At 44.1% G+C, this 25,206-nt stretch overlaps 1 protein-coding gene across 6 annotated transcripts in view; it reads left to right on the top strand.

The window, feature by feature from the left end:
* The window catches only part of JAKMIP1 (janus kinase and microtubule interacting protein 1), an 86,366-nt gene extending 66,439 nt beyond the window's left edge, over positions 1–19,927 (top strand). For 3 of the 6 annotated variants that reach the window (XM_079991536.1, XM_079991533.1, XM_079991534.1), the window contains 6 exons: positions 1,671–1,739; positions 4,328–4,405; positions 7,504–7,707; positions 16,088–16,153; positions 18,235–18,279; positions 19,685–19,925. In XM_079991536.1, the coding sequence (XP_079847662.1) occupies positions 1,671–1,739; positions 4,328–4,405; positions 7,504–7,707; positions 16,088–16,153; positions 18,235–18,279; positions 19,685–19,717 (495 nt within the window). In that variant the 3' untranslated portion in view covers positions 19,718–19,925. Of the gene's footprint in view, positions 1–1,670; positions 1,740–4,327; positions 4,406–6,741; positions 6,817–7,503; positions 7,708–16,087; positions 16,154–18,203; positions 18,280–19,684 lie in introns of those variants that run through there. The other 3 variants (XM_079991535.1, XM_079991537.1, XR_013842680.1) reach the window with 3 other exon arrangements.
* The last annotated feature ends 5,279 nt before the right edge of the window (positions 19,928–25,206 follow it).

Raw genomic sequence — 25,206 nt, 5'->3', positions numbered from 1 at the left:
TATGTCCTCACTGACTGAGTTGTCTGTGTGACCACAACAGGTGGCGTGTGCAAATGACCCAATAACTGGTATGTGACTAGTGGGGTATTTTATTTTAGTGAGGACTGTACCTCAGAAGAAAGGTTAACGTTAATAGTAGTGGGATGAACAAAATCATTTTACAGCTACTTTAAGGATTGTCAGTAGGGGTATGTACCACTCAATGAGTGTACAGTCTGTGTACTTGGGTACACAACAGTTGCAATGCATCCGTCCAACATTCCTCAGGTGAAAATAGGGACATTTATCACTCATCACTGGGGTGGCTTTTGTGATTCCCTGGAAAATAGGGCTACTTGGAGGGTCCGGAGCTGTACCCCCTGCAGTTTTCACATGTCACATTCAACAAGTGTAAAATCTGTAGTCTGCACAGATTTGCTGCCAGCGAAAGGAAATGGTTCCCATGGCACTTATTAAATTTGTCGTTGAAGCAACTCCCTTTTACTGGCCACAGGTCAAGGCGTTATAGGTCTATTGTACTTTCTGAAACAGTTCCTTACGTTTTGCTATTACATTTGCTAGCATGAGGGCAACTGGACAAGCCCAGTCCAGAGAAATCCTGCTATATGCACCTTTTTCTCTGATCCACCAGCTGGAAGCTTTCCTAAATAAAAGAGGATTTGCATATTACAAGGTTTCATCACAACCAGAGGGCACCAAAAATTAGCAAAATAACTTGTTTTTCATCTTCTGCCCGTTAACTGTTATGTAGTTTAAAAAAAGAAAAAAGAGTGAGGGCATCTGGCCATGTGCAGAAGATTTTGCCTTCACCACCACCATGGCTAACTGAAATAGGGCAAGAGTTTCCAAAAACCGCGAATGTCTTATAGGCACTGTTCAGCTCTTGCACCACCATACTTTTAAACCACATGACTTTCCCCCGGGAATCCTGGGAATTGTAGTTTGTTAAGGGTGCTGGAAATTGTAACTTTGTTGGGGCAGACTGCAGGACTAATGTTTCCACTCTGGGGACACATGGAATATTCAATAATCATGAGAAGAATAAGCAGATGTATACTGCCAATTGTACATTACATAAAACTCAGAACACAAAGATACATAATTTGCCATTCTGACTTCCATTTAGTCCAGATACTACATACACCACAATTAGGCCTCTAAGGAGCTCTATAAGGGCCAATGCAGTTACAATGCAAATGAAAATTCAAGTGCTCTTGGAAACTGCCTTTCACCCCATGAGACACCTTCTAAAACTGTTTGGGGAAAACATTATTACAAAAACATGATTTCAGATGGTTGTTGCCAAGGCTTAGGCCTCTCCTGGGTTTTTCCTGAGTTGGCATTGTGCTGCTATTTCATCCTAGGGCTCTGTAACTTTTTAGATTTTTTAGCACATACGAAGTACATACAATGTTATGTCCCCCAAACTCATTGTACTGGTAGCTTTGTTGGAAAACATACATTTTTCCCAATTTGGGAAGAATGAGCAATATTTGAATACAGCCAATGCTCATTATAATTAGTCACTGTTTTCAGGTGTCCAAATCAATAGTTCTGTACAAAATTGAGAAAATATTTGAATTTAAGGTAAAGCGCTTTACTTACCTAATGTTTGGCATAAGCTCTGTCTCAAACTGCCGTTTTATTTTGCCCCCGTCATTTTTATATAGTGGCTAAAGCAAATAGAGGAAACTGAAGCTGCACTCACACAGAAGATGATTGACCTGGAAAATGAAAAGGTAAGAGAAGCATTACTTCATAGCTTGGGCAAAGAACAGGAACATGGGTGCATGTTGCAATGCCCCTCCCCCCCCCCCCCGCTTGATATAAGTGACTGCATGACTGGCATTGTGCATGAACATTATTTTCCCTTGAGCATGGCTTTGTAGTTGGCAAATGCATTAAATTGGCCCAGAATCTAAAGGCATGGCTCTGTAAGTGAATGAAGTCTTTCCCCCACAAAGGCACTTGCACACACCTTCTGTTTCATTCAGTATTGTGTTTCAGAACTAAGTGAAGAAAGGAGGTTTTGCTTGTTATTTAGAGACTGACTTCTGAGGATATTAAGTGGCGTTTGGGCCTGGTTGCAGTTTTTTTGCTCCCTGGTCACTTACCCGCCTGGGTTCCTTGAACATTTTTTGGTCCAAACCAAAGAACTGGATTTGCATTGTGCCAACTCTTACTGTTTTTCAGCAAGTTGATTCTGACAATTTCAATGCTGACGATATTAATGCTATTAACAGGTGCAGGAGCAGGCCCTATATCCTAAATTCAGCACTTCCATGTGGCTTTGGCAGTACAGTGGTACCTCTGGTTACATACTTAATTTGTTCCAGAGGTCCGTTCTTAACCTGAAACTGTTCTTAACCTGAAGCACCACTTCAGCTAATGGGGCCGCCTGCTGCCGCCACGTCACCAGAGCACGATTTCTGTTCTCATCCTGAAGCCAAGTTCTTAACCCGAGGTACTATTTCTGGGTTAGCGGAGTCTGTAAACTGAAGTGTATGTAACCTGAATCATATGTAACCCGAGGTACCACTGTACTGATCATTCTCATTGCTTTCTCTACTTTCTGATTCCAAGGTTGGACAGTTCCTTATCATGTCATTGCTTGCTATACAGCAGAGTTCCTCTCCCCTGCCCTCCAATGTTTATTGTTGTTGTAGGCATCTGTCTGTCTTGAGAGAGACGATGGAGTATGCCTCTGGGGGAGAAGTCAAGCTGCTGAGTTAGCAGCACTGAAGTGAGCTCCCTGGGGTTCAAGCATGGACAGTGTGTATGGAGGTTCTGGGCTGCCCTGGTGAAAAGTCCTTGGCCTCCCTGATGTGGTCCAAAGGAAATCAAGAGCAATACGTTTGGCACCAGCTTGGCTGCAAGAGTTGCCGGAAAGAGGCATACAAGGTGCCATCCAACCACCTTAGAGATTCCACTCCGGATTTCTCTAGGGTTTACTCCTTAACCTTTTCTTCTCCCGAAGATGTCCCACAAGGCACCGGAGGTTAGGATCAGAGTTTCCCTTCTCTCCTTCCCAGACCTCTTGGCTGCTCTTTCCACAGCTGCCTGTGAGTAGTCTACAAAGTACAAATCACTTGAATTTAGTATGGATATTAGTTGATCTTATCTCTTGAGATTCCAAAGCAGAGCAGGCTCCTACACAACCACCCTTAGTAATGCCCCACATTTGCTCTCTGATGTGCCTTTGTGGAAACCTCCTTTAGAGCCATGGAACGACTTCACTATGGAATGGAAAACAAGCTAAGGCCTCTATTCTATTCTGCTTGCAGGCCCCTTGGTACAAGGTGCAAGTGAAAACCTGCTCTTTTCTGCTGAATCAAAGCAAACAGCAGTCCACAGAAAATCTGAATTGCCATTTCTTCCACTTCAGCATTAAAGAGCAAGTTTTCCTGGGGAAAGCAGCAGGGCAAAAAAAAAAGTGCTTGGCACAGAGCCAAAGGTACCGTATTTTTCGCCCTATAGGACGCACTTTTTCCCCTCCAAAAATGAAGGGGAAATGTGTGTGCGTCCTATGGGGCGAATGCAGGCTTTCGGTGAAGCCTGGAGAGCGAGAGGGGTCGGTGCACACCGACCCCTCTCGCTCTCCAGGCTTCGCGGACCTCTCTGCAAGCAGCGGGAGCCAGCGCTGGGCTCCCACAGCTTGCAGAGAGCTGCCTGTTTGGGGGCTGGGGTCGGGGGAAGCTCGGGCGGGCCTCCCGCGCCCCAGCCCCGCACCTGGGGGGAAAATAATTTTTTTCCCTTTATTTCCCCCCCAAAAAACTAGGTGCGCCTTATGGGACGGTGCGTCCTATAGGGCAAAAAATACGGTAAGTGTGGAAAAGGCCTGGGAGAAGAAAGCTGTAGCTGAATGAAGGAGGGGCAATACCTACTCACTCACTCACTCACTCACTCACTCACTCACTCACTCAGAGCTCGCATCCATACTGCCCTCTGCTGCCCAGGATCTAACTGACCTGTGTCACCCTTAGGTGGGGCAGTTTTGAGGGTGTGGGGGTTGTATGAAACCCTTCCACAATTTTTCTGCAGAGTTGGGTGGCCTCTGCAGATGGTAAAGTGGCCCCTTCTTCCTGCACAGGGTGAATGTCTGCACAGCAGACACTGAGTTTAGAAACAAATAGGAAGAGCTTTGTCTTTTCTTAGTGCTGAGCTGAAAGTTCTCTACCCAGCACTGTTGTCTAACTGCTCCTTGGCGCATGTTATCTCGCTCTCTTTTTGGCCTTTGTGGACTAGCTAGCTATGGATACCTGATCTGCCAAGGCTTGTGACATTTTGAGTCAAGCTGATTATTATTATTATTATTATTATTACTCAGGACCTGTTCAGTAAACAGAAAGGTTATTTAGAGGAAGAACTTGACTACAGGAAACAAGCTCTGGACCAGGCTTATATGGTAGGAAATCTGTGTGTTTGCTGAAAGTAAAATTCATATGTGTACATGTATGCTGTCTATTCTGCTAAATGAAGGACCTAGATACTGCCTAGTTGAGATAGATAAAAAGGGTCAGAACTGTTTTTTAAGGTGTTTTAAGTAGCATATGCAAAGTTTAAACGGATTGCAATACTTACACTGCTTGTGGCAGAGGTTTGAAATTTCTGGTTCTCGTGTTCTTGCAATGGCAGTTCTGGGAGTTGTTACCTCCATTCTTTAAAACTATGATTGCTGGAGTTCAGCTCAAGCTAGCCACATTGATTCTAGGTAAAGGTAAAGGTACCCCTGCCCGTACGGGCCAGTCTTGACAGACTCTGGGGTTGTGCGCCCATCTCACTTAAGAGGCCAGGGGCCAGCGCTGTCCGGAGACACTTCCGGGTCACGTGGCCAGCGCCGCACACGGAACGCCGTTTACCTTTCTGCTGGTAAGCGGTCCCTATTTATCTACTTGCACCCGGAGGTGCTTTCGAACTGCTAGGTTGGCAGGCGCTGGGACCGAGCAGCGGGAGCGCACCCCGCCGCAGGGATTCGAACCGCCGACCTTTCGATCGGCAAGCCCTAGGCGCTGAGGCTTTAACCCACAGCGCCACCTGCGTCCCATTCTATTGATTCTAGTCCTACAGAAATCAAGTTTATTTCTAGACTTTCCAAGTATGAGGGTAATGCTTTACTAGACACTCTTACAAGTTGCCAGGTAACTTTGCTCTCTCAGTTTCAGCTGCCAAACAGGTAGACAGAAGAGGCAGAGGTCAATCAATTTTCACTTAAAATTGGGGGCACCAGGCTACTTTTTGTTTGAGTTTTAACTTTATTCTAACAAGACACCACTCTGGCCTCAGACAAGCTCTGCATGGGCCTGGTGGCAGGTTCCACTCATACAACTCGGATCCTGAGTGCAACAAGAACCCTGGTTTCAGAGAATCCTCTCTGTATACAGTGTTGACAAATATGTGTTTACGATATCACAAAAAAGGCTAGCCTATGGTAGGGAATTGCAACAGGAAGAATTTCACTTGAACCAGCTGGTGGACCCTAGCGCTGGACAAAACTGCGTTTCCATTTTCTCAGGACTATTCTTCCCCCGTGAAAATGGACAGTGAATTCTCCTTTCTTTTCTGTGAAAAATGTATAGGAGTGTGTGTGTGTGTATGAGAGAGAGAGAGAGAGAGAGAGAGAGAGAGAGAGAGAGAGAGATGTGGGTTGACTTACCTCCCTTGTGGATGAAGTGTTTTGAGGGCAGTATTGTTTCCATGGCCGTCTGTCACAGGAGTGGGAAAGCAGGCTCAAGGAATTCGGGCAGCTGTGGGCAGCATGAGGTGTCACTAATGGTAGTTGACAAAGCTTCTTTGGAAGGGTTAAAAAAAGAGTAAGAAACCCACCCTTGGTCACTGTATTTGGAAAGCAGGGCCAACCAACCCTACCTGGCAAATTTCTCGTAAATTGGTCGCCCAGCTCAAAGTTTGTTAGAGTTTCTATTTGTCCTTCCTCCTGTAATGGGATGGGTGTAAAGCCAAGAAATGGCCCAGCATTAATACAAAGGTGTTGGGTGTCCTTTTTTACACTATAGTGGAAGCACAAAGCTTACTGGTCAGTCAGGATGAAATAGAGAAGCACGTGCAGTAGCATTTTGTTTGCTATCTTGCTGGCTCAGAGTATGCATTTTGTTTTTCTTTCAAAGCGAGAAACATTTGCTCCGGCTGTTTTAAAAGGCAACCAAAATGATCAAGGGGATGTAGCAATTCCACCAATAAGGAAAGGTTACAAAGCTTGGGTGGTGATTTATCGTAGCTCTTTGCCATGCTGTTAGTTCCTAACAGTCTTTTGCTGGCCAAAAACTGAAGAATTGCATTTGTTTGATTGTAATTTAGTGGCTGATCTGGGATCATCATAATAAAGATTGATTGGTTGATTGATTTAAAATTATATTCTACTTTTCATCCCACTTGGGCCTCAAAGGGACTTGGGTAATAAAAACGTGCAAAAAATAAAATATAAATTAAAACTCTGAAGAATAAAACATCAGAAGAGCATTTGTGATGCAGAAGTCTTCTGAAATAAAATCATTTGCCTTTGGGGCTGACCCTTTGCTGGGATGGTACCGACCTTGTCTCTAATGAGAGCAAGTTCCCTAGAGTTGGGCATGCAGTATGGAAGGCACAACTGCTCATGGACATGAGTTGGGCGTCTAGTCCATGATCTTGGTGATCATTTATGAAGGAATGTGATGATAAGAATACAAGAATATCCCTGTGGGTTCTGACCAAAGGTCCATGTAGTCCAACATCTTGTTCTTACAGTAGCCAACCAGATGCCCATAGGAGGCTCTCAAAGCAGGACCTGAGCACAGCAGCACAACCACTTGTGATTCCCAGGTATGAAGGTATTACACAGACACCCTGACTTGATAGCCTCGTCCTTCATAAAATGGTGTCACCCCTTTTTAAAGCTACCTAGGTTGGTGGCCGTTCCTGCAGCTGGTGGTTGGGAATGCCATAGTTCAACTAAGTACTATGTGAAGAACTACTGTGTCTGTCGACTCTGAACCATCCAACCTTCAGCCTTGGATTCTCTTATTATGAGAGAGAAAGAAACACTTTTCTCTATCCAGTGTCTCCACACACTGTAATTTTGTATGCCTGTATCATGCTGCCATCATTCTATTTGCCTTTTTTCTAAGCTAAAAGCCCCAAATGTTGTAACCTTTCCTCCTATTAGAGTTCTTTCAGCCCATTAATAATTTTGGTTGCCTTTTTCTAAAACTTTTCAAGCTCTACCATTTCCTTTTTGATGTGAAGCAACCAGAATTGTACACAGTATGCAAAGTACAGACACATCATAAATTTGAATAATAGCATTATGATATAGTGCTGCACCGTGTGAGCCCTTCACACAAGACATTTTCCGCTTGTTTACCTCATGTGGGAGCTGCTTCTCTCCTGCTGAATTGTGCCCTTATGCCCTGCAAGCATTGCTTCTCTTGCCTTTCTGTTGTTACCATCTTGTGTGGCTCCCTGTGTTCAAACATGAGTCTCTCTTGAATATCATTTGCATTGCATTAGAAAATCCAGGAGCTGGAAGCCACCCTCTACAGCGCTCTGCAGCAGGAGCCAGGGAAGAGAGTGAGCGAATCCCTGGATGAATCCCAGAGGGAGGACTTGTGTGCTGCCGTGGAAAAGGTGCGGAGACAGATACTGAGGCAAAGCCGTGAATTTGACTGCCAGATTCTACATGAGCGCATGGAATTGCTGCAGCAAGCACAGCAGGTAACCTAGAAGTTTCCGTGCCCAACACTATGTCCCTCCTTTGACTACCACCACTTTGGGACTATGCTGCCACTTTTATTTCACCCTGCCATGTTCTAACATTTCCCGCAAAAGTCCAGTTTCAGTTGGGGATCTTTAAGTTGTGCATGCTGTATTGCTGGAAAAGTGGTTCCCATGTCCCTGTTTAAAACGTGCTCCGTGTGCAAGCACAAAGCTCCATTCTCAGAACCTGCAAAGTCCAAATCTGTCCTGGGTGTTAATGGCTGTAGTGCGGTATTGATAAACCAGAGGGAGAAGACACAAGAAGTGTTCGCTCTGCAGTGTTTTTAGCCAATCCATGGTTTGAAAACAATGTCTGAAAAAGCTCTGCACATTAGATACCTGTCTGAAATGACATACCTAACCATTCTCCAGCAGAAGAGATTGGCTAAGATCTGTCTGTGATTACCACGTGATCTGATAGCTATAAATGGCAAAAATTTCACCAGGTACAATTGATTGGAGGATGGAAGGTAGTTCATGCTGAAAAGGGAGGGAGGAGATTTCAGGCTGCAAGTCAATGAAGTGAAAAGCTCATGGGGCCACAGGCAGCATTTTTGTTGTTTTTGTTTAGTTGTTTAGTCATGTCCAACTCTTGGTGACCCCCTGGACCAGAGAACGCCAGGCACTCCTGTCTTCCACTGCCTCCCGCAGTTTGGTCAAACTCATGTTGGTAGCTTCAATAACACTGTCCAACCATCTCGTCCTCTGTCGTCCCCTTCTCCTTGTTCCCTCCATCTTTCCCAACATCAGGGTCTTTTCCAGGGAGTCTTCTCTTCTCATGAGGTGGCCAAAGTATTGGAGCCTTAGCTTCACGATCTGTCCTTCCAGTGAGCACTCAGAGCTGATTTCCTTCAAAATGGATAGGTTTGATCTTCTTGCAGTCCATGGGACTCTCAAGAGTCTCCTCCAGCACTATAATTCAAAAGCATCAATTCTTCGGCGATCAGCCTTCTTTATGGTCCAGCTCTCACTTCCATACATCACTACTGGGAAAACCATAGCTTTAACTATACGGACCTTTGTCGGCAAGGTGATGTCTCAGCTTTTTAAGATGCTGTCTAGATTTGTCATTGCTTTTCTCCCAAGAAGCAGGCGTCTTTTAATTTCGTGGCTGCTGTCACCATCTGCAGTGATCATGGAGCCCAAGAAAGTAAAATCTCTCACTGCCTCCATTTCTTCCCCTTCTATTTGCCAGAAAGTGATGGGACCAGTGGCCAGGATCTTAGTTTTTTTGATTACAGATAGGTAGCCGTGTTGGTCTGCCATAGTCAAAACAAAATAAAAAAATTCCTTCCAGTAGCACCTTAAAGACCAACTAAGTTAGTTCTTGGTATGAGCTTTCGTGTGCATGCACACTTCTTCAGATACCACTGAAGTATTGATTTTTTTGATGTTGAGCTTCAGACCATATTTTGCACTCTCCTCTTTCACCCTCATTAAGAGGTTCTTTAATTCCTCCTCACTTTCTGTCATCAAAATTGTGTCATTTGCATATCTGAGGTTGTTGATATTTCTTCCTGCAATCTTAATTCCGTCTTGGGATTCATCCAGTCCAGCCTTTTGCATGATGAATTCTGCATATATCAGCATTCTTACAAAGGCCAAATTATTTTCTGCCCTTATTCACTGTTGGAATACAAAAGGGCTATGATATTCCATAATCAAGCCTCTGTGGCGTGTATCTAAAACTGGAGTAAGTACAGGAAGTTTGAGGGCTGCTTGCTTCAAGGTAAGAGAGCGTTCTAAATATAGGTAACAGACATTGCACAACTAACTTGGAATGTTTTTACTGCAATGGAGGTTCTATTCCTCCCTCCCTCCCTCTCTCTGAATGAGAGGCAACAACAGACACATTTATTGTTCCAATATCTTCTCCAACTCATGTCTCAAAGGAGAGACAGTATAACTGTGACCACAAAAGGGTGAGTGGAGCTAAAGTCCCCCCCCCCCTTTTCCACCTGGCGTCCCCTTAGGCCATTGTTTCCATTTAGGCACCTTTCTGCCTAGCCTGTGTCACTTCTGGTATCAGAGCTGGGCCTGGAGAAAGGTGTTTCAAGCGATAGAGCACAGTGTAGTAATGGAAGGAAAGAGAAAGGGCTCGGTTTCCCTAATCCATAAATCCCTTTTGTTTTAAAAATTAGACACACACCCCTCTTTGGATGGGGCAGACATGCAAATAACATCTGCGACTTCCTCCATCATGTTACAGATAGGTAGCCGTGTTGGTCTGCCATAGTCAAAACAAAAAAAATTCCTTCCAGTAGCACCTTAAAGACCAACTAAGTTAGTTCTTGGTATGAGCTTTCGTGTGCATGCACACTTCTTCAGATACACAGAGTTAGTTGTGCAATGTCTGTTACCTATATTTAGAACGCTCTCTTCTTCAGATACACAGTGTATCTGAAGAAGTGTGCATGCACACGAAAGCTCATACCAAGAACTAACTTAGTTGGTCTTTAAGGTGCTACTGGAAGGAATTTTTTTTGTTTTTCCTCCATCATGGTAGAACTTAGGAAAGTTTCAATAGCTGTGCTAAATGTGACCTTGAAAGAGAGAGAGAGAGAGAGAGAGAGAGACTTGCTGTGTATGAAAGAAGCCAGTCTTTCAACTCTCTGGACTGTGACGAACAGCCAGTTTGCATAACCTAACAGTTCAACATCTTTGATTTCTAACCTTAATCTTAATTCACAGTTTCATTATATAACATTTATATAACAAATAAACATGCCTTTTTGTCTATGCACCTTTCAGCATTTTCATTAACAGTGGCACCACTTCAATTGTTTTGAAAGCGGAATTCCTTACCGTTGTGAGCTGCAATATATTTCTCATTCTGGCGATGCTGACTTTTCGTATTCCAGACCATGTGTTTAGTTACAGGATGATGTTGTTTGAAAGAGCTCTTCCTTAGGCATATCTTGTAAATCATACTGAACCTTTCAAAGGTTTTCAAGCTGAGTTTATAAGCAGCTTAGGGAGTCCTTTTGAACCTGCCTTGTGCTAAAATTACCACATTGTTTTCATGGATTTGTTAATGAAAGTAAATCCAATAAGAATTACATGAGTCACAAGAGCTACTAAGCTGCTTGCTAAACCTCCAGTTTTGTATTATAGTAGTTCAGACAACATCCAGAAAGTGCTTCAGCAAAATAAATTAATGGTGCCAATGAGCTCAATGGTGCCCATGCCAAATCAATTTTACAGGATGTAAAGTGACATTGAAGGTCCTTGTCAAGGTCACATATCACTGCACTGCACATATGAATGGGTTGGACTACTTTTTGGGAAATTGTTGTAGCTCCAAAGTAATGAACTTACGTTTGGATATGCTATGCAACAAAATGAAGGCAAGAAGCTTAGAAACAGACTCCAACCACTGAAGTTAAACTCAAACATGAACAGCTTTATTTAAATATAATAGAATGGTGTTTCCTGCTTGGCAGGGGGTTGGACTCGATGGCCCTTGTGGTCTCTTCCAACTCTATGATTCTATGATTCTAGAAAGGGGGCCCTGCTTACTCTGTGGCCTCCAGGTACACACTGGCTTTCTCCTTCCACTCATCTTCACAGGAATTAACAAATCGCCCTGTTTCATTTTAGCTCCAGTATGATCCCTTCCCCCTTTGGGATCTGTTTCAGATTTACAAGTCCATCTGCTGTGGTGGCCTCACTTCCCAACCACTCCTGGTTCATTAGGAAGATGGTGGAGATTCCCGCTCACCAGGTCTCTATGGTTCTTGCTCCTTTGGTTGTCTCCGTGGTGATGATCGGATCTCCTCATTGTCAGACAGTGGCCTTTGCTGTAGCTCCGTTTCATGGAACTCTTGGGGATTATTTCTATAGGATCTTGTCAAATAGAAGCTGTCCTTCTAAACAGAGTTTCAGCTACTGTCCTACACTCAAGAGAGCTTCTCACCACCACCCCCTTCGGTACCCAAGCCTGCAGTGCTGCCAGTTGGGTCTTACAGTCTGTTAATTGTTGCCCCCGCCCCCTTTTTGATCACCTTCAGCTCTAGAAACAAGGGGGGGGGGACAGGGAATAGCCAATCAATTGTTAAATCCTGGGATCCTGGACCAGCACACCTCCAGTCGATCCCTTGACTTTATGGTTGATAAAACTTTCCTCATGTGAGGGGTGAAGTTGCTCTTAAGGGGAATATTTCACTACTGGGAAAATGTCTACCAAACAAAGGAAACTTTGCCAAACAAAGAAAAGTAAATTTTTGGTCAGCTCCATGAGAGTGCTTAAACAGACAAAAGACTGCAAATGGTCAAACTGCTGGTTAGTTAACGTGACAATGCAACTAGAGCTGCTGAACTGCCAGCTGCTTAAAGACAATGCCTAACAAACTGCTGGTCACTCAGAGAGCAATCAAGCCTGCAGGCAAGCAAGTTGAAAAACTTGTCTGGTAACTGTGATGACTCAGGCCAGAAGCAAAGGGAACTCTGAAAGGGTGGGGGGTGCTGGGAGGGAGGAGGGGTGAAGGGAGGAGAAGAAAAGCCTGGGGGGGAGTTGGGGGGGAGGAGGGGGTAAAATGAACATGCCGGGCATGGAAAAGTTTAGAAGAAAAGCAAAATAGCTGTCCTTTACAGTGAGCCAAAATGAAGTGGAAATATAAACCGCAACCTGTTTTGTCTTGTTTTGTTTAAAAGCGGTTATCTTTAGGGACCCTGTACTGGCAAGTGAAGCCAATGACAAGAACCAGGCAAAGGTACACCTTCAAAGGTTCTAAACATATAAATGTACAATGCTGAGGAATGGTTCCCTGGTCAGAAACCCTGAATTGTCCCCCCCCCCCAAGCCCTGCCTTATTTCTTCCCCCAAACGCCAAGCGAAAAGGGGGTGTGGCTTAGATAAAGTAAGAGGGGTGAGGTTTAAATGCACAGTCTATTCTAAGCCCCAGCATCATTTAAAATTTCAGAGGGGGCTCCCGATTTAAGTGGTACCAATGGATGGCAGGGTAAATCAAACCCACACTAAAAGAGTAATAAATCAACAAACGGCAGGCACAAACACACGCTGCCAGCACACACACACAGAACTTAAAATTAGAGAGGAACAGGCAAGGGCAAGGGAGGGGGGGAAACGTACAAGCACCCTGGCCAACAAATTAAAATGTAAGGCAAACCCAAAGGCAAACCCACTCAGTCACCCAGACCAGCCAGGCAATCGGACGGGCAAGGGCAATAGAAGGGAAAAAACATACATGCACACTGGCCAAAATTAAAATAAAATGCACAGCCACCAAGGCAGAGGCCAGGGAAGGAAAGTGAGGGGACAAGGGAGATAGTAAGATGGCATTCACACTCAGACCTCGCTGGTGGTGGAGTGACCATGTGCTGGGCAAAGGAACAAGCTGCAGCTTAAGAAAGGTAATTCGCACTTAAAAACACCCAAACAAATCCAGCACCAGGAGTGGGGGGAAATAAAAGGTTAAATGTAGGTTTTTACACAGAAAAGAGGACACAGCAAGACAGCAAGGCAAACTTGGGTGCATAGGTTTTTTTAAAAGCAGTAAAGCAATGAGCGCACGCAAGCCTCCTAAATTTAAAAAGGCAAGCCAGGAACCAGACAGCCTCCACACACACAAACACCCCCCCCCGACTCCAAACCTCGTGGCTGAGCTCTTCCCTACGATGACTCCTGACTCGCACAGGACGACGAAGAGAAATGAGGCCGGGGAGAGGCTGACGCTGCAGCATCAAGGCTGCAGGACACGCCCCCCCACGGCACCTGGTTGGACGGCCACCGGGGGGGGGGCGTGAGCGCCAGCCAGGTGAGCTGGAGGCAGGGGGCTACGCCCCCTGCTAGGGGCGGTGTTCAGGCTCCCGCCCACAACCACTCCCCTCTCTTTCAGGGAGGAGAGTCTTTGTTGCCCCCGCCCCCTTTTTGATCACCTTCAGCTCTAGAAACAAGGGGGGGGGGAAACAGGGAATAGCCAATCAATTGTTAAATCCTGGGATCCTGGACCAGCACACCTCCAGTCGATCCCTTGACTTTATGGTTGATAAAACTTTCCTCATGTCTTCACATGCTCTTAGTCCCAACAAGTTCATCCAGCACATAAATAATTTCTTTGATTTTCTTGCTTTTACTCTGCAAAATAGTTCTGAACATTCCACAGTTGCTACTCAGATTTTTGTCAGATTTTAAGAGGCACTTCTTGAACTTTAATTTAAATAGAGTTAATGGGATTGCTGAACCTGCAAAACATACCTTTGCAAATTGTCCCTTTTTCTTGCAATATAACATACAAAATCTTTAGCTGGGCCTTTTTATTTTCTGTTTTCTCTTCCCTTTGCGCTACAGGCATCTGTCCTCTTGACTCAGAGTGTTAACTTTTTAGACTGTTCCCGTGGGCAGTTTCTGTTGCAACCTTCTTTGTTCCGTTTGCTTCTGGCTTCTATCTTCTTTATGGGCACTGCTGCCCCCATGGGTGCCCTGTTGCTGTCCCTTGACCCTCTCCCCTTGACCCACTGCATTGACTTATTTTTGCAAAATCTAAATGGTCTTGGTACTTCATATCCATATTTAATGATCAACATAGTAAATTTTATGGAAAGGAGACCAACGATAACAAACCAGATAAACTAAAGGAGTGACCAAGGGTGAAAGTGGAGGAAATTAGAGAGATAATTAATAGTTTGAAACCGGGCAAATCACCAGGGCTAGATGGTCTGTCAATAGAATTATTTAAGACATTCATAGATTGGTGGGCAGAACCCCTAGCTCAGCTTTTTACACTGGACTTCTCCGCAACCCTTCCCCTCTGCAGGGAGGTGGGACAGATTTGGATGGTCTGCTCCTGCTGCTTAATGAATCCAAATGGTTTCCAGAGAGTGATAGGGGATGTTTTATCCCATGTTGATGGCCTTTCAGCTGATTCCCTGGTGGCCCGCTGGAATGCCTCTCCAATCTTCCAATCACTTTGTCAGTGTCAAGAAGGACACTGACAAACTGGAACGTGTCCAGAGGAGGGCAACCAAAATGGTCAAAGGCCTGGAAACGATGCCTTATGAAGAACGGCTAAGGGAGCTAGGCATGTTTAGCCTGGAGAAGAGGAGGTTAAGGGGTGATATGATAGCCATGTTCAAATATATAAAAGGATGTCACATAGAGGAGGGAGAAAGGTTGTTTTCTGCTGCTCCAGAGAAGCGGACACGGAGCAATGGTTCCAAACTACAAGAAAAAAGATTCCACCTAAACATTAGGAAGAACATCCTGACAGTAAGAGCTGTTCGACAGTGGAATTTGCTGCCAAGGAGTGTGGTGGAGTCTCCTTCTTTGGAGGTCTTTAAGCAGAGGCTTGACAACCATATGTCAGGAGTGCTCTGATGGTGTTTCCTGCTTGGCAGGGGGTTGGACTCGATGGCCCTTGTGGTCTCTTCCAACTCTATGATTCTATGATTCTATATTTCTTCAGATGATCTTGACTCGGCTCAAGTGAGAGCAGAATTTCATCTACTTGGTCTCGCATTAAGTACGTCAGGGTGTTTACTCCTCTTCAGGTATATTATTTCATCCTGAGACTGTTATGAGGCACTGAAATCTGCACTACCATCTAGGCCACTCCCCTAGTGTTGAAAATATAAATGGCTTAAGAGACTGGACATTAAAAGAAGCTGTGGCAGAGATCACCTTCTGAATTTGGCAGATTGGAATAATCCCAAATTCTTTGGTTATTTTATTTAATTTTCCTTCTACTAAAGCTGTTGATTTCAGGAATCCACTGAGCTGCCATCCTTAGAAACAGACTCCAGGCACTTCAGGCAAACTCAAACATGAGCAGCTTTATTTGGGAATGATAGGGAGCTCTGCTTAGCCTTCAGGTCTGCACTGGCTTCCTCCTGCCTCTCGCCTCCATGGAACCCAGGAACTAACCAACTACACAGTTTCTTGAGTGGCTTCTTTTTTGAAATGTTTTTTTCTAAGAATTCAAAAGCTTCTGCTGTGATTTTGCCTATGCTTTGGTCAAACCTCAGTGGAACAGTAACAAGGAAAAGGTGTCATGTTTTGGTTCAGTGTGTTAGGTTTAGAAGGTTCTTGTGTTCGTCTTTTGAATTCTAGTACAGAGCTTTGAAGCAGATCTCAAATCTTTTCAGGTGGTTGGTTGCTCTATTTTAGGCATAGCCAACCTGGTGCCCCCTCCAAATGTCGCAGGGCTCCCAAGTCCCATCATCCCTGGCCTTTGGACCTGCTGGCTGGGGCAGATGGGAACTGGAGCCCAGGCACATCTAGGGCACCCCTGCTCTCGAGTGTGTAAAAGGTGGATATTGTTTGACAACCTATAGGAAATGCCTTTTTACCTTGAAAAAAATATGTTCCTGTTTATTCCAGAGAATTCGAGAGCTAGAAGAGAAAATTGAACTTCAGAAGCGGCAACTCAAAGAAATTGAGGAAAAGGTAGTTTATTCTCAAACCAATCAATACTGTAAATTCTGGACTTCTCAGTATTTCTTTTTAGCTTCAGATTTTAATCTGTTTTGGAAAAATGCACATTGTCATTAGAATTCTTCTAAGTCCAGGTAACTCGCATCTTACATGAGGGTTATGTTCCTGGCTATCACACGTATACACAAAATCACGTAAATCCAGAACAACTTTAAAAAAAACTGTATAAAAATGCTGCCCATACTGGTCTTCCTCCTTCTCTCCCTTGCTGGATGATGTTTCAGTGGATAATATGAGGACAAGAGGGAGTTGAGGAGGTTAAGATCCGGAACAGTATCCATCATGTTAATAACAACAATCATAATTTTATTATTTATACCCTGCCCATCTGGCTGGGTTTTCCCCAATCATTCAGAAGAAGGTGAGCTTTGTGTTAGCAGCAGGTGAAGCAGCAAATCATACCTTGATCCAGAGGCTGGATGAGAGAGAAGGGGAGAGAGGGACAGCCTCTTCTTTGCTGTGTGCAAAGGGGTGTCCAGGAACATTGTCCCCAAGCAGCAACACTCTAAACCAGAGATCAGCCAACTTTTTCAGCAGGGGGCCGGTCCACTGTCCCTCAGACCTTGTGGGGGGCCGGACTATATTTGGGGGGGGGGAATGAACGAATTCCTATGTCCCACGAATAACCCGGAGATGCGTTTTAAATAAAAGCACACATTCTACTCATGTAAAAACACCAGGCAGGCCCATAAATAATCCAGAGATGCATTTTAAATAAAAGGACACATTCTACTCATGTAAAAACACGCTGGTTCCTGGACTGTCCGCGGGCCGGATTTAGAAGGCGATTGGGCCAGATGTGGCCCCCGGGCCTTAGGTTGCCTACCCATGGTCTAAACTCCAGGTGTTTCTCATTGAGAGAACATCTCACCTCTGGAATGAATAACTTGTGGAACCAGCCCAGAATTGTTACTCTAGTCACCTTGGCCTCTTTGTTGGAGTGCCAATACTGTACACAGGACAGGAGGGAGATAATTGTCTTTCCCTTCTAGGGCATGTGGGTGATCACCGTTGCTTGCTGCCACAGCACCACAGATCTCCTTCTCAGCCACCTTGATGGCATGGATGCTGGATTCATTCTGGCCATATTTGCATGCCACGACGCCCACGCCAGCCCTCAAGCAGTCCAGCACAGCCTCCTTCTCTTCCAGCATGGGAACCACCCTCGGCTTCTTTGGTTTTTCAGTAGCTGATGTTGAGGCCCTGCATTTTGGGGCCATTCCGCAGTCTCTCCAACCAACTCCTCCACAAGTTTCTCCTGCCTCCTCCAATCTATCTCCAGCCACCACCAAAACTCCCTGCTACCTCCTCCACTCTCTCCCTACACTCCACTGACTCTCCAACTACACCCAACCACTCTCTCAGTAGCTGATGGGATTGCTGGCCATTTCCCTCCCCCTGCTCTCCCGCCCCCTTTCCCCACATGTGTGACATTCATTTAATTATTTTTGGTGGTCCATGTAAAGCTGCAAATGTGCAAATATAATGAACATAAGATGCGAGTTACTTGTAATGTGGTAGAAGTAGGACCACAATATCAACAATCCTGTCACAGATAAAATAGGTGGATCAGGTAGAACTAGAACTTGCATTGCACGCTTTTTGCAAAGCAGCTCTTCTGTATGGGACAAAGAAGCCATTTTGTATGGGGCAAGATGGTGCAACAACACACAGGTCTTAGACCCCACACACATAAGGCACACCCAAGAGACTGCAGTGTTAGAATGGACAGATTTGTCTAGTTCCATTCTGTGGGATTTGCCAGCATTGAATATTTAGGAATGTCAATGTTGCTAGGAAATTGCTAACATTGTCATCAATGGATTCATTTCTCCTGATTCATGAAAACATATGCAAATTATGAAAAGCAGTATAGTATGGCCCACTGCATTTTTAAAAATAATGTTCTAGCAATCTGAGGTTTGATACCGCTGAATCAATATTGTATATCTTACATCTTCTTTCTTCTTTTTCTTCTTTTCTTTTTGACCTTACTTTATAGTTTTTGTTTCTTTTTCTGTTTTTCTCATTAGCATTCATCCTGTGGTCTTGATGAATCTACAGCGAAAGGATATATGGTTGGTATTATTATTTTCTTTTACAAAGCTAATTTGTTGTTAGATTTTGTTAATTTTTGAAGATCTCCTTTTTGGAATGTCCATAAAAGGCAGAAATATGAAATAAAAATGACCAAACTCTAGATCTTCAATGCTATCCATAAATTCTGTACTAAGAGTTATAGAACGCAACTGAATTGGTTCATAATATGTATCCCTTTGTAACTCCTTTAAGAGAGAACCCTTTTATAGGAGAAAATTACTTTTCAGAGGAGATTTGTATTTTTAACCCCTATGGGTCTTGCTTAGCTTTGTTCAACCTCTGGTCACTTTTACTTCAGCATGCAGGTGAGCTAAGAATCTCTGCTGGGGCAAAAGTCTGACGCAGGAGTCAAGTGAAGGAACCCTGGGAAGCCAGACAATTTTGCTGGATAATAAGAGTCTAGCCTGCTCACGAGTGAGACAGCTCTTAAAAATACAAACACACAAACACAAAAAAGCTTTCTACATGGTGCCAGATTTTTTTAATGGCTCCATGCTGATCTGCATTTGCCTCTTAATTAATGTGTGTGCTGCCACATTGATAAGAAATCAATGTTGTGTTTTTCGTGGCTTAGCTTACGCAAGGTAATTCTCACAATTAGTACTATATAGTATGTGTTTGATAGCTTTTGTTGTTTAGTCGTTTAGTCGTGTCCGACTCTTCGTGACCCCATGGACCAGAACACGCCAGGCACTTCTGTTTGATAGCTAGTAGCTGTTAATTAGCAACACACTGGAAATCAGTTTGCTGGGATTTTGATACGTCCCCAGCCTTTCCCCCCTTTTTAAAGTGGCACATTAGGAGGAATTGCTTTTGAACAGTAATATGTGGCACTCTCAGTTGTATAGCTGGCTTTCAAACGTCATAGAATTGTAAAGTTGGAAGGAACCCCAAAGGTTAATCTAGTCTAATCCAACTTGCTTGTCTCAGGAGTACTGCAAAAAAAAGTTACAGATAGGTAGCCGTGTTGGTCTGCCATAGTCAAAACAAAACAAAAAAATTCCTTCCAGTAGCACCTTAAAGACCAACTAAGTTAGTTCTTGGTATGAGCTTTCGTGTGCATGCACACTTCTTCAGATACATCTGAAGAAGTGTGCATGCACACGAAAGCTCATACCAAGAACTAACTTAGTTGGTCTTTAAGGTGCTACTGGAAGGAATTTTTTTGTTTTGTTTTGCAAAAAAAAGGTGCAGGATGAATTCCTGTATCTATTTGTTCTTGAATTAGATGATCTTACCAATTAATTACTTTTAAATATCTAAGAAAAAATTTTGCAGTTTCAACTTTGGACATATATTAGAAGAAAGAAGCCTAAAAGATTTTTCAAATTGTGCATAACAATGAACTTACTTGCTATCTGTTATATTCTCTCTCTTCCTTAGGGTATGAAAAGGGCCTTTGGATTGAACCAATGAATTTGTGTGCAAATTTCAAAACTGTACAAGCAGTTCAAAGTCAAAGTCTCTTTATTTTTCCTTGATGCAGTTTGCAACTGTTTGTATTTATATGTTAAGCTGTGGGCTATTTGGGTTCCTCTAGGTATTTTATAAAATTATAGCTATAAACTGGAATTATTTGATAAGTTGATATAAGCCAGCACACACTAAGAAACTGAGTGCACTTTTGAGACAAGTAAATTATTTATTATTATTTATTATATTTATATACAAAACAATGAATAAAAATGCAGGGGCCATTATTGACAGCAGTCTGAACTATGTCTACCTCTGTGAGTGTTATTGTTAGTCACCTACCTTTTTGTACCCAGTTGCATGATCTCAAAAGCACAGTCTTCGTTTCACATAAAGACATCTGCACTGGAGCTTTCAGTGCAAAGAAGCAGTGCTGGTTCAATCTAGAGTGAGAGCTACTACAAGAATGGAACGAATTAAAGAACTCAGATTTCCCTTTGATAAAGCTAACTCCAACTTACAAAGACTGGACGTTACCAAGAAAGGGAGAAACGACACCAGGAGGAGAGAATGGCCAGGCGGATCAAGGCAACTCCTGTGTTAGAAGAAGAAGAACTTAGAAGTTCTGTGAAAACTGAAATGCTTGCAAAGAGATTATCGTGATCTCAGAAACAAAATTTAGTTTCTGGAAAGTGTTTGACTGGGGAAGTTGAGTATTAACAACTAAAATTCTGGACAAGCCTACTATGATGAAATGAGAGAAAAAAACACTCAGTTGAAATTTAAGCTGTTGTGTAGTTTGGAGCTAGAAAAACTGAGGATGAAAGAATGATTACTGAAAGAAACATTCAAAGAAACACAACATGTTAAATAGAGCACCTTAATGCTGCCAGGGTAGGGGAAAACCTGGCCATAACCCCATTTATATGGCTTTACAATATCAACCATTTACAGTATATTTAAAAAGTTCTAGTCAAACAAAAAAAATGAGGATGGTTAAAATATGAAGACCCACAATGTTTGGCACAGAAGAAAATGTGATGTATGTATTTTTACAGCATTGGTAATAGAGATACACTTTCTTCACCTTTAAGAAAAGTTACAATAGCAAAAAAATAAAATAATCTCTTATTGGGAATGTTTCTTGACAAAAGATTGTGCAAAGATAGCCATATGGCATATTAGGAGTATTTCTTGGATGAATTCAAATAACTTTTCGTATCTGGTTTAATTAGTTACACATAGATTTAACTCTAATTAATGATGAACTGCAAAGAACAGGATAAATCTTCTTAGCCATTAAAAAGTACAAAGCTAGCTAAAGGGAAAGCAATAACCTAAAAAAAGAGTTAAGACTCAAATGCAAAAATATTTTCATAATACCAATCCAGAAATATAGAAAACATGCAACAATCATGCTAATAAGTCAGAAATGATCTCAAAGTGGTTAAATTCATGTGATGTTGGGAGAGGGGAGTGATTTTTTTTAATTTAAAAAACTTGTTGAAATATCCATCCCCCACCACCAAAGACAGAAGTCATTAATATGAACTTATTAAACCAACAACCTGCAAACTTTGAATTGAGCATGACCTGCATGGGAAAAGTAGGATTGGCCAACTTGATATTAAAGATGGAAAATGGAATTATCTATGCAGTGGTGGATATAGTACAATAACAAATCTGCCAAGAAACATATTCTTGTCACAAAAAGGGCTGTGAGAGGTAATCTGAAATAGTAACTCATTGGCAGTGTTGTTCACAAGAGAAAAAAAATTAGCCTTGAATAAAGTTTATTAGATCAGCCTCAAAAGTTTTAATTGCAGCTTTGGGAATCAACTTACAAGCAAAAGTAAAATGTGTGTTTTTGCTTAAAAATCTAGAAGTCTATACTCTGCAGAAAATGTTACTGGGCAACTTGGGAAGCAGGTATGTTACAAAAGCATTATACAGTGGTACCTCGGGTTAAGTACTTAATTCGTTCCAGAGGTCCGTTCTTAACCTGAAACTGTTCTTAACCTGAAGCACCACTTTAGCTAATGGGGCCTCCCGCTGCCACTGTGCTGCCGGAGCACAGTTTGTGTTCTCATCCTGGAGCAAAGTTCTTAACCCGAGGTACTATTTCTGGGTTAGCGGAGTCTGTAACCTGAAGCGTATGTAACCCGAGGTACCACTGTATATGAGAGTAAAGAACCTTAGACTAAAGGTTGAAGAAAAATGTTTAGCTGATTTGGAGCATTATTCTAGAATTATTATTTTTTAAACCAACCCTTCAATATGATTGAACCACCGTATTGTTGTTATATGGTGTAGTGGTGGTGGTGGACTCGTAATCTGGTGAACCGGGTTCGTGTCTCCGCTCCTCCACATGCAGCTGCTGGGTGACCTTGGGATAGTCACACTTCTCTGATGTCTCTCAGCCCCACTCACCTCACAGAGTGTTTATTGTGGGGGAGGAAGGGAAAGGAGATTGGTTAGCCGCTTTGAGACTCCTTAAGGGGAGTGAAAGGTCGGATATCAAGTCCAAACTCTTCTTCTTCTTCCTCTTGCAACAATTGGTTGCTACATGAATTGGCAAAACTGAGTCGTGGTGAATGCAGGCTGGACTTCAACTTGGAATCAGATCTCTGCTGAACCATGAACCCTTATTGTTTTATCTGTTGCATCTTGACTGCTGAATTCAGGCTCCATGCAGATGATGTTAACTTTATTTACAAAGTTATACACAACCCCCTGGCAGAGTTCCTAATGCAAGTCTGCACAGTGGTTCTTCTAGTCCTTCCTTAATAGTACCTGGCTATCCTCCTGTTGCACAACTTTCATACCAGGTAGGCAATTTTTTGTATTATTTTTTAAAGGTAAGTATGTACGGCTCTTCATCTTATGGGTGACTGCCTGGGAAGCCTATGTATGGCACTTGGGTTCCGTGATGGAGGAGAGGCAGGATAATACGGTAAATGTCAGACATCAATAAATAAAGTATTTATTCCAGAACAGTTTACAATGCAAATTAAAACAAGGAACAGTAATGATGTTCAGCTATTAAGAAACACAGATATTACTTATTCCCAGTGTTTTTAAAGTATAGCATTGTTCCAATACATAAAATGCAAATTATTAAAATCCCTGAGAAAATGAAAATGCCTCAACTGAATCAGCGGAACTGCTAGGGCCAGACATCTGGCACCCTGTTCAACCCAAAGGGCCCCATGCAGAGCTGGCATCTTAAAAAAAATAAAATGACAGGCTACTGGAACTTCAGGGGAGCTAGCTAGCCCAGTGTAGCATCTGCCAGCCAACCTCTGTGCCATCACCTGCCTGCCTCCCATCCATCCAGCTAGCAGGGAGGGAGAGCAGTGGGATGGCAGGGGCAGAGAAGCCCCCTGAAGGCACCTGGTTCAGGGCCTCCTCAAACATCGGCACACTTCCGAATCCAATACCTAAAAGATAATATAATATATGCTTCCCCAAGGTGTTGGTGGAGATGTTCAGAAATTGGATCGTATGTCCGCCTATGGTGTGGTTGTACTAGAGGGCAAGAATTTGAAGGCAAGGTGAAAGATAATAAAATGGCTGTAGGTAAGCTTTCCTGGTGAGAGAGTTCTGTAACCAGAGCGTCACAGTCTAGCCTACCTCGCAGGATTGTTGTGAGGAAAAAATGCTTGGGGGAAAGGATTGTGTACAACACATTTATCTCCAACAGATTAATGGAAAGAAATGAAATGTAAAATATATATAGTTGGAAATAGTTCAAAGCAAGCCATCCTGCCCTAGTATTCATTGTGTGCTGCCTTGCAATGTCCACACATACATACCCCAAAAGATAAGTTGCCTCCAATATTCAATCCTTAGATTAATTTTATAGAGACCCTGGGAAGGCAGCTAAGCCCAACTGAACATAATGAGATTGACTTTTGAGTAAGCATACATTGGTTTCTGCTGTGAATACAAAAGACTGGCTGACATGATGTAATTTTTCAAAGGAAACTAATAATTTAATATTTGAAGAAGACGCTGTTTTGCCCCTCATTTGTTGCATCCACATGCCTGCATTTTTTGTATGATTATCAAAAACTGAAAGAAAATTGGCTATTCCCACCTGCCCGAAGCTAGCTCTGACTGCGGAATACAGGCTGCAGAACTGTCAATAGTCACCTTTAGAAAGCAGATTGGCAAGAATCTGTATCCGTGCCTCCACAGCCGGGAGAGCATGGACCAGAAACTCGAACAGCTTGCTTCTTGTTCTCCGCTAGTGCCTTCGTCGGCAGCATGGGTGCCAGCGCCCTGGGGCCCTGGGTGCCCGAGCACCCACAAAATTCCCCATAAAGGGGCTGGGCACCCACAAATTTCGGTGCCAAGGCCATGCACGCTGCATGGCACCCTAGCGTCGGGTCTCTACTCCGCCTCGCCTCCCTGCTTTCTCCTCGATCAGTCCGTCTGCCTTCCTTGCTGCGCTGGTTGCTTCGCCTTCTGCCTCCTCCCTTCCTTTTTTCCCTTTTCCCTCCTGCAACTCTCGTGGCCTCTCTCCGTTTTTCTCCCCTCCAGGCCCTACTGGGCGTTCCGCTAACCCTTCTAATAGCGACCCAGAAGAGCGGAGGAGAGACCTGGGGAATGCAGTGGCGTAGTGTGGGGGTGCAGGGGGTGCCGGCCGCACCGGGCGCAACATGGGGGGGCGCACTCGCACTAGCAGCTCTCTGCCCCTACTAAAATCCAGGGGTTAGAGAGCCCGTGCTCGCTCGGCTTGGCGAGGAGGTCGCGGAAGGGGGAGAGCGAAGCCTTCTGCCGTGGGCAAAAAAAGGAGAGGAAGCTGGGCGGGTGGGCTGGCTGGCGGCGGTCTGGCTGGCCCGCTGCTGCTGGGCTTTGACAGCTTGGCGAAGCGGAGGGAGAGGAGCTTTATGGTAATTGCGGCTCTCTCTCCACTGGCCTTCTGGGTAGTGAGCCGAGCCGAGCAGGGAGTCTGGCGAGGGGGCGGGAAGAGACTTTCCCCCCTTTTTTCCACCTCGCCTGGTCAAAAAGGAGAGCGGAGTCTCCTCAGGGCGCCCTCAGGCAGGGCAGGGCAAGGCAAGCAGAGCGAGGAGGAGAGAGAGGGGAAGGGGGGGGGGAAGCAGCCAGGAAACGCCGCGGTGTGGAGGGGGAATCAGTTAAGGAGAGAAAGCGAAAAGCCTTGGAGAAAGGGAAAAAAGGAAAGAAAAGAGGCAGCTCCGGGAGAGCGCGGGGGAAGGAGAAGCCTCGCTGCTGCTGCTGCTTGGGAGAGTAAATTACTGTACTTGCCCCGGGTTAAAGGTAAAGGTAAAGGTACCCCTGCCCGTACGGGTCAGTCTTGACAGACTCTGGGGTTGTGCGCCCATCTCACTTAAGAGGCCAGGGGCCAGCGCTGTCCGGAGACACTTCCGGGTCACGTGGCCAGCGTGACATCGCTGCTCTGGCCAGAGCCAGAGCCAGAGCCAGAGCCGCACACGGAAACGCCGTTTACCTTCCCGCTGGTAAGCGGT

This window comes from Podarcis cretensis, assembly GCF_951804945.1.
Source record: "Podarcis cretensis genome assembly, chromosome: 9".
NCBI classification, from domain to species: Eukaryota; Metazoa; Chordata; class Lepidosauria; order Squamata; family Lacertidae; genus Podarcis; species Podarcis cretensis.
Note: the sequence above shows the minus strand (reverse complement) of the source record. Positions and strands in the feature narration are given on the sequence as shown.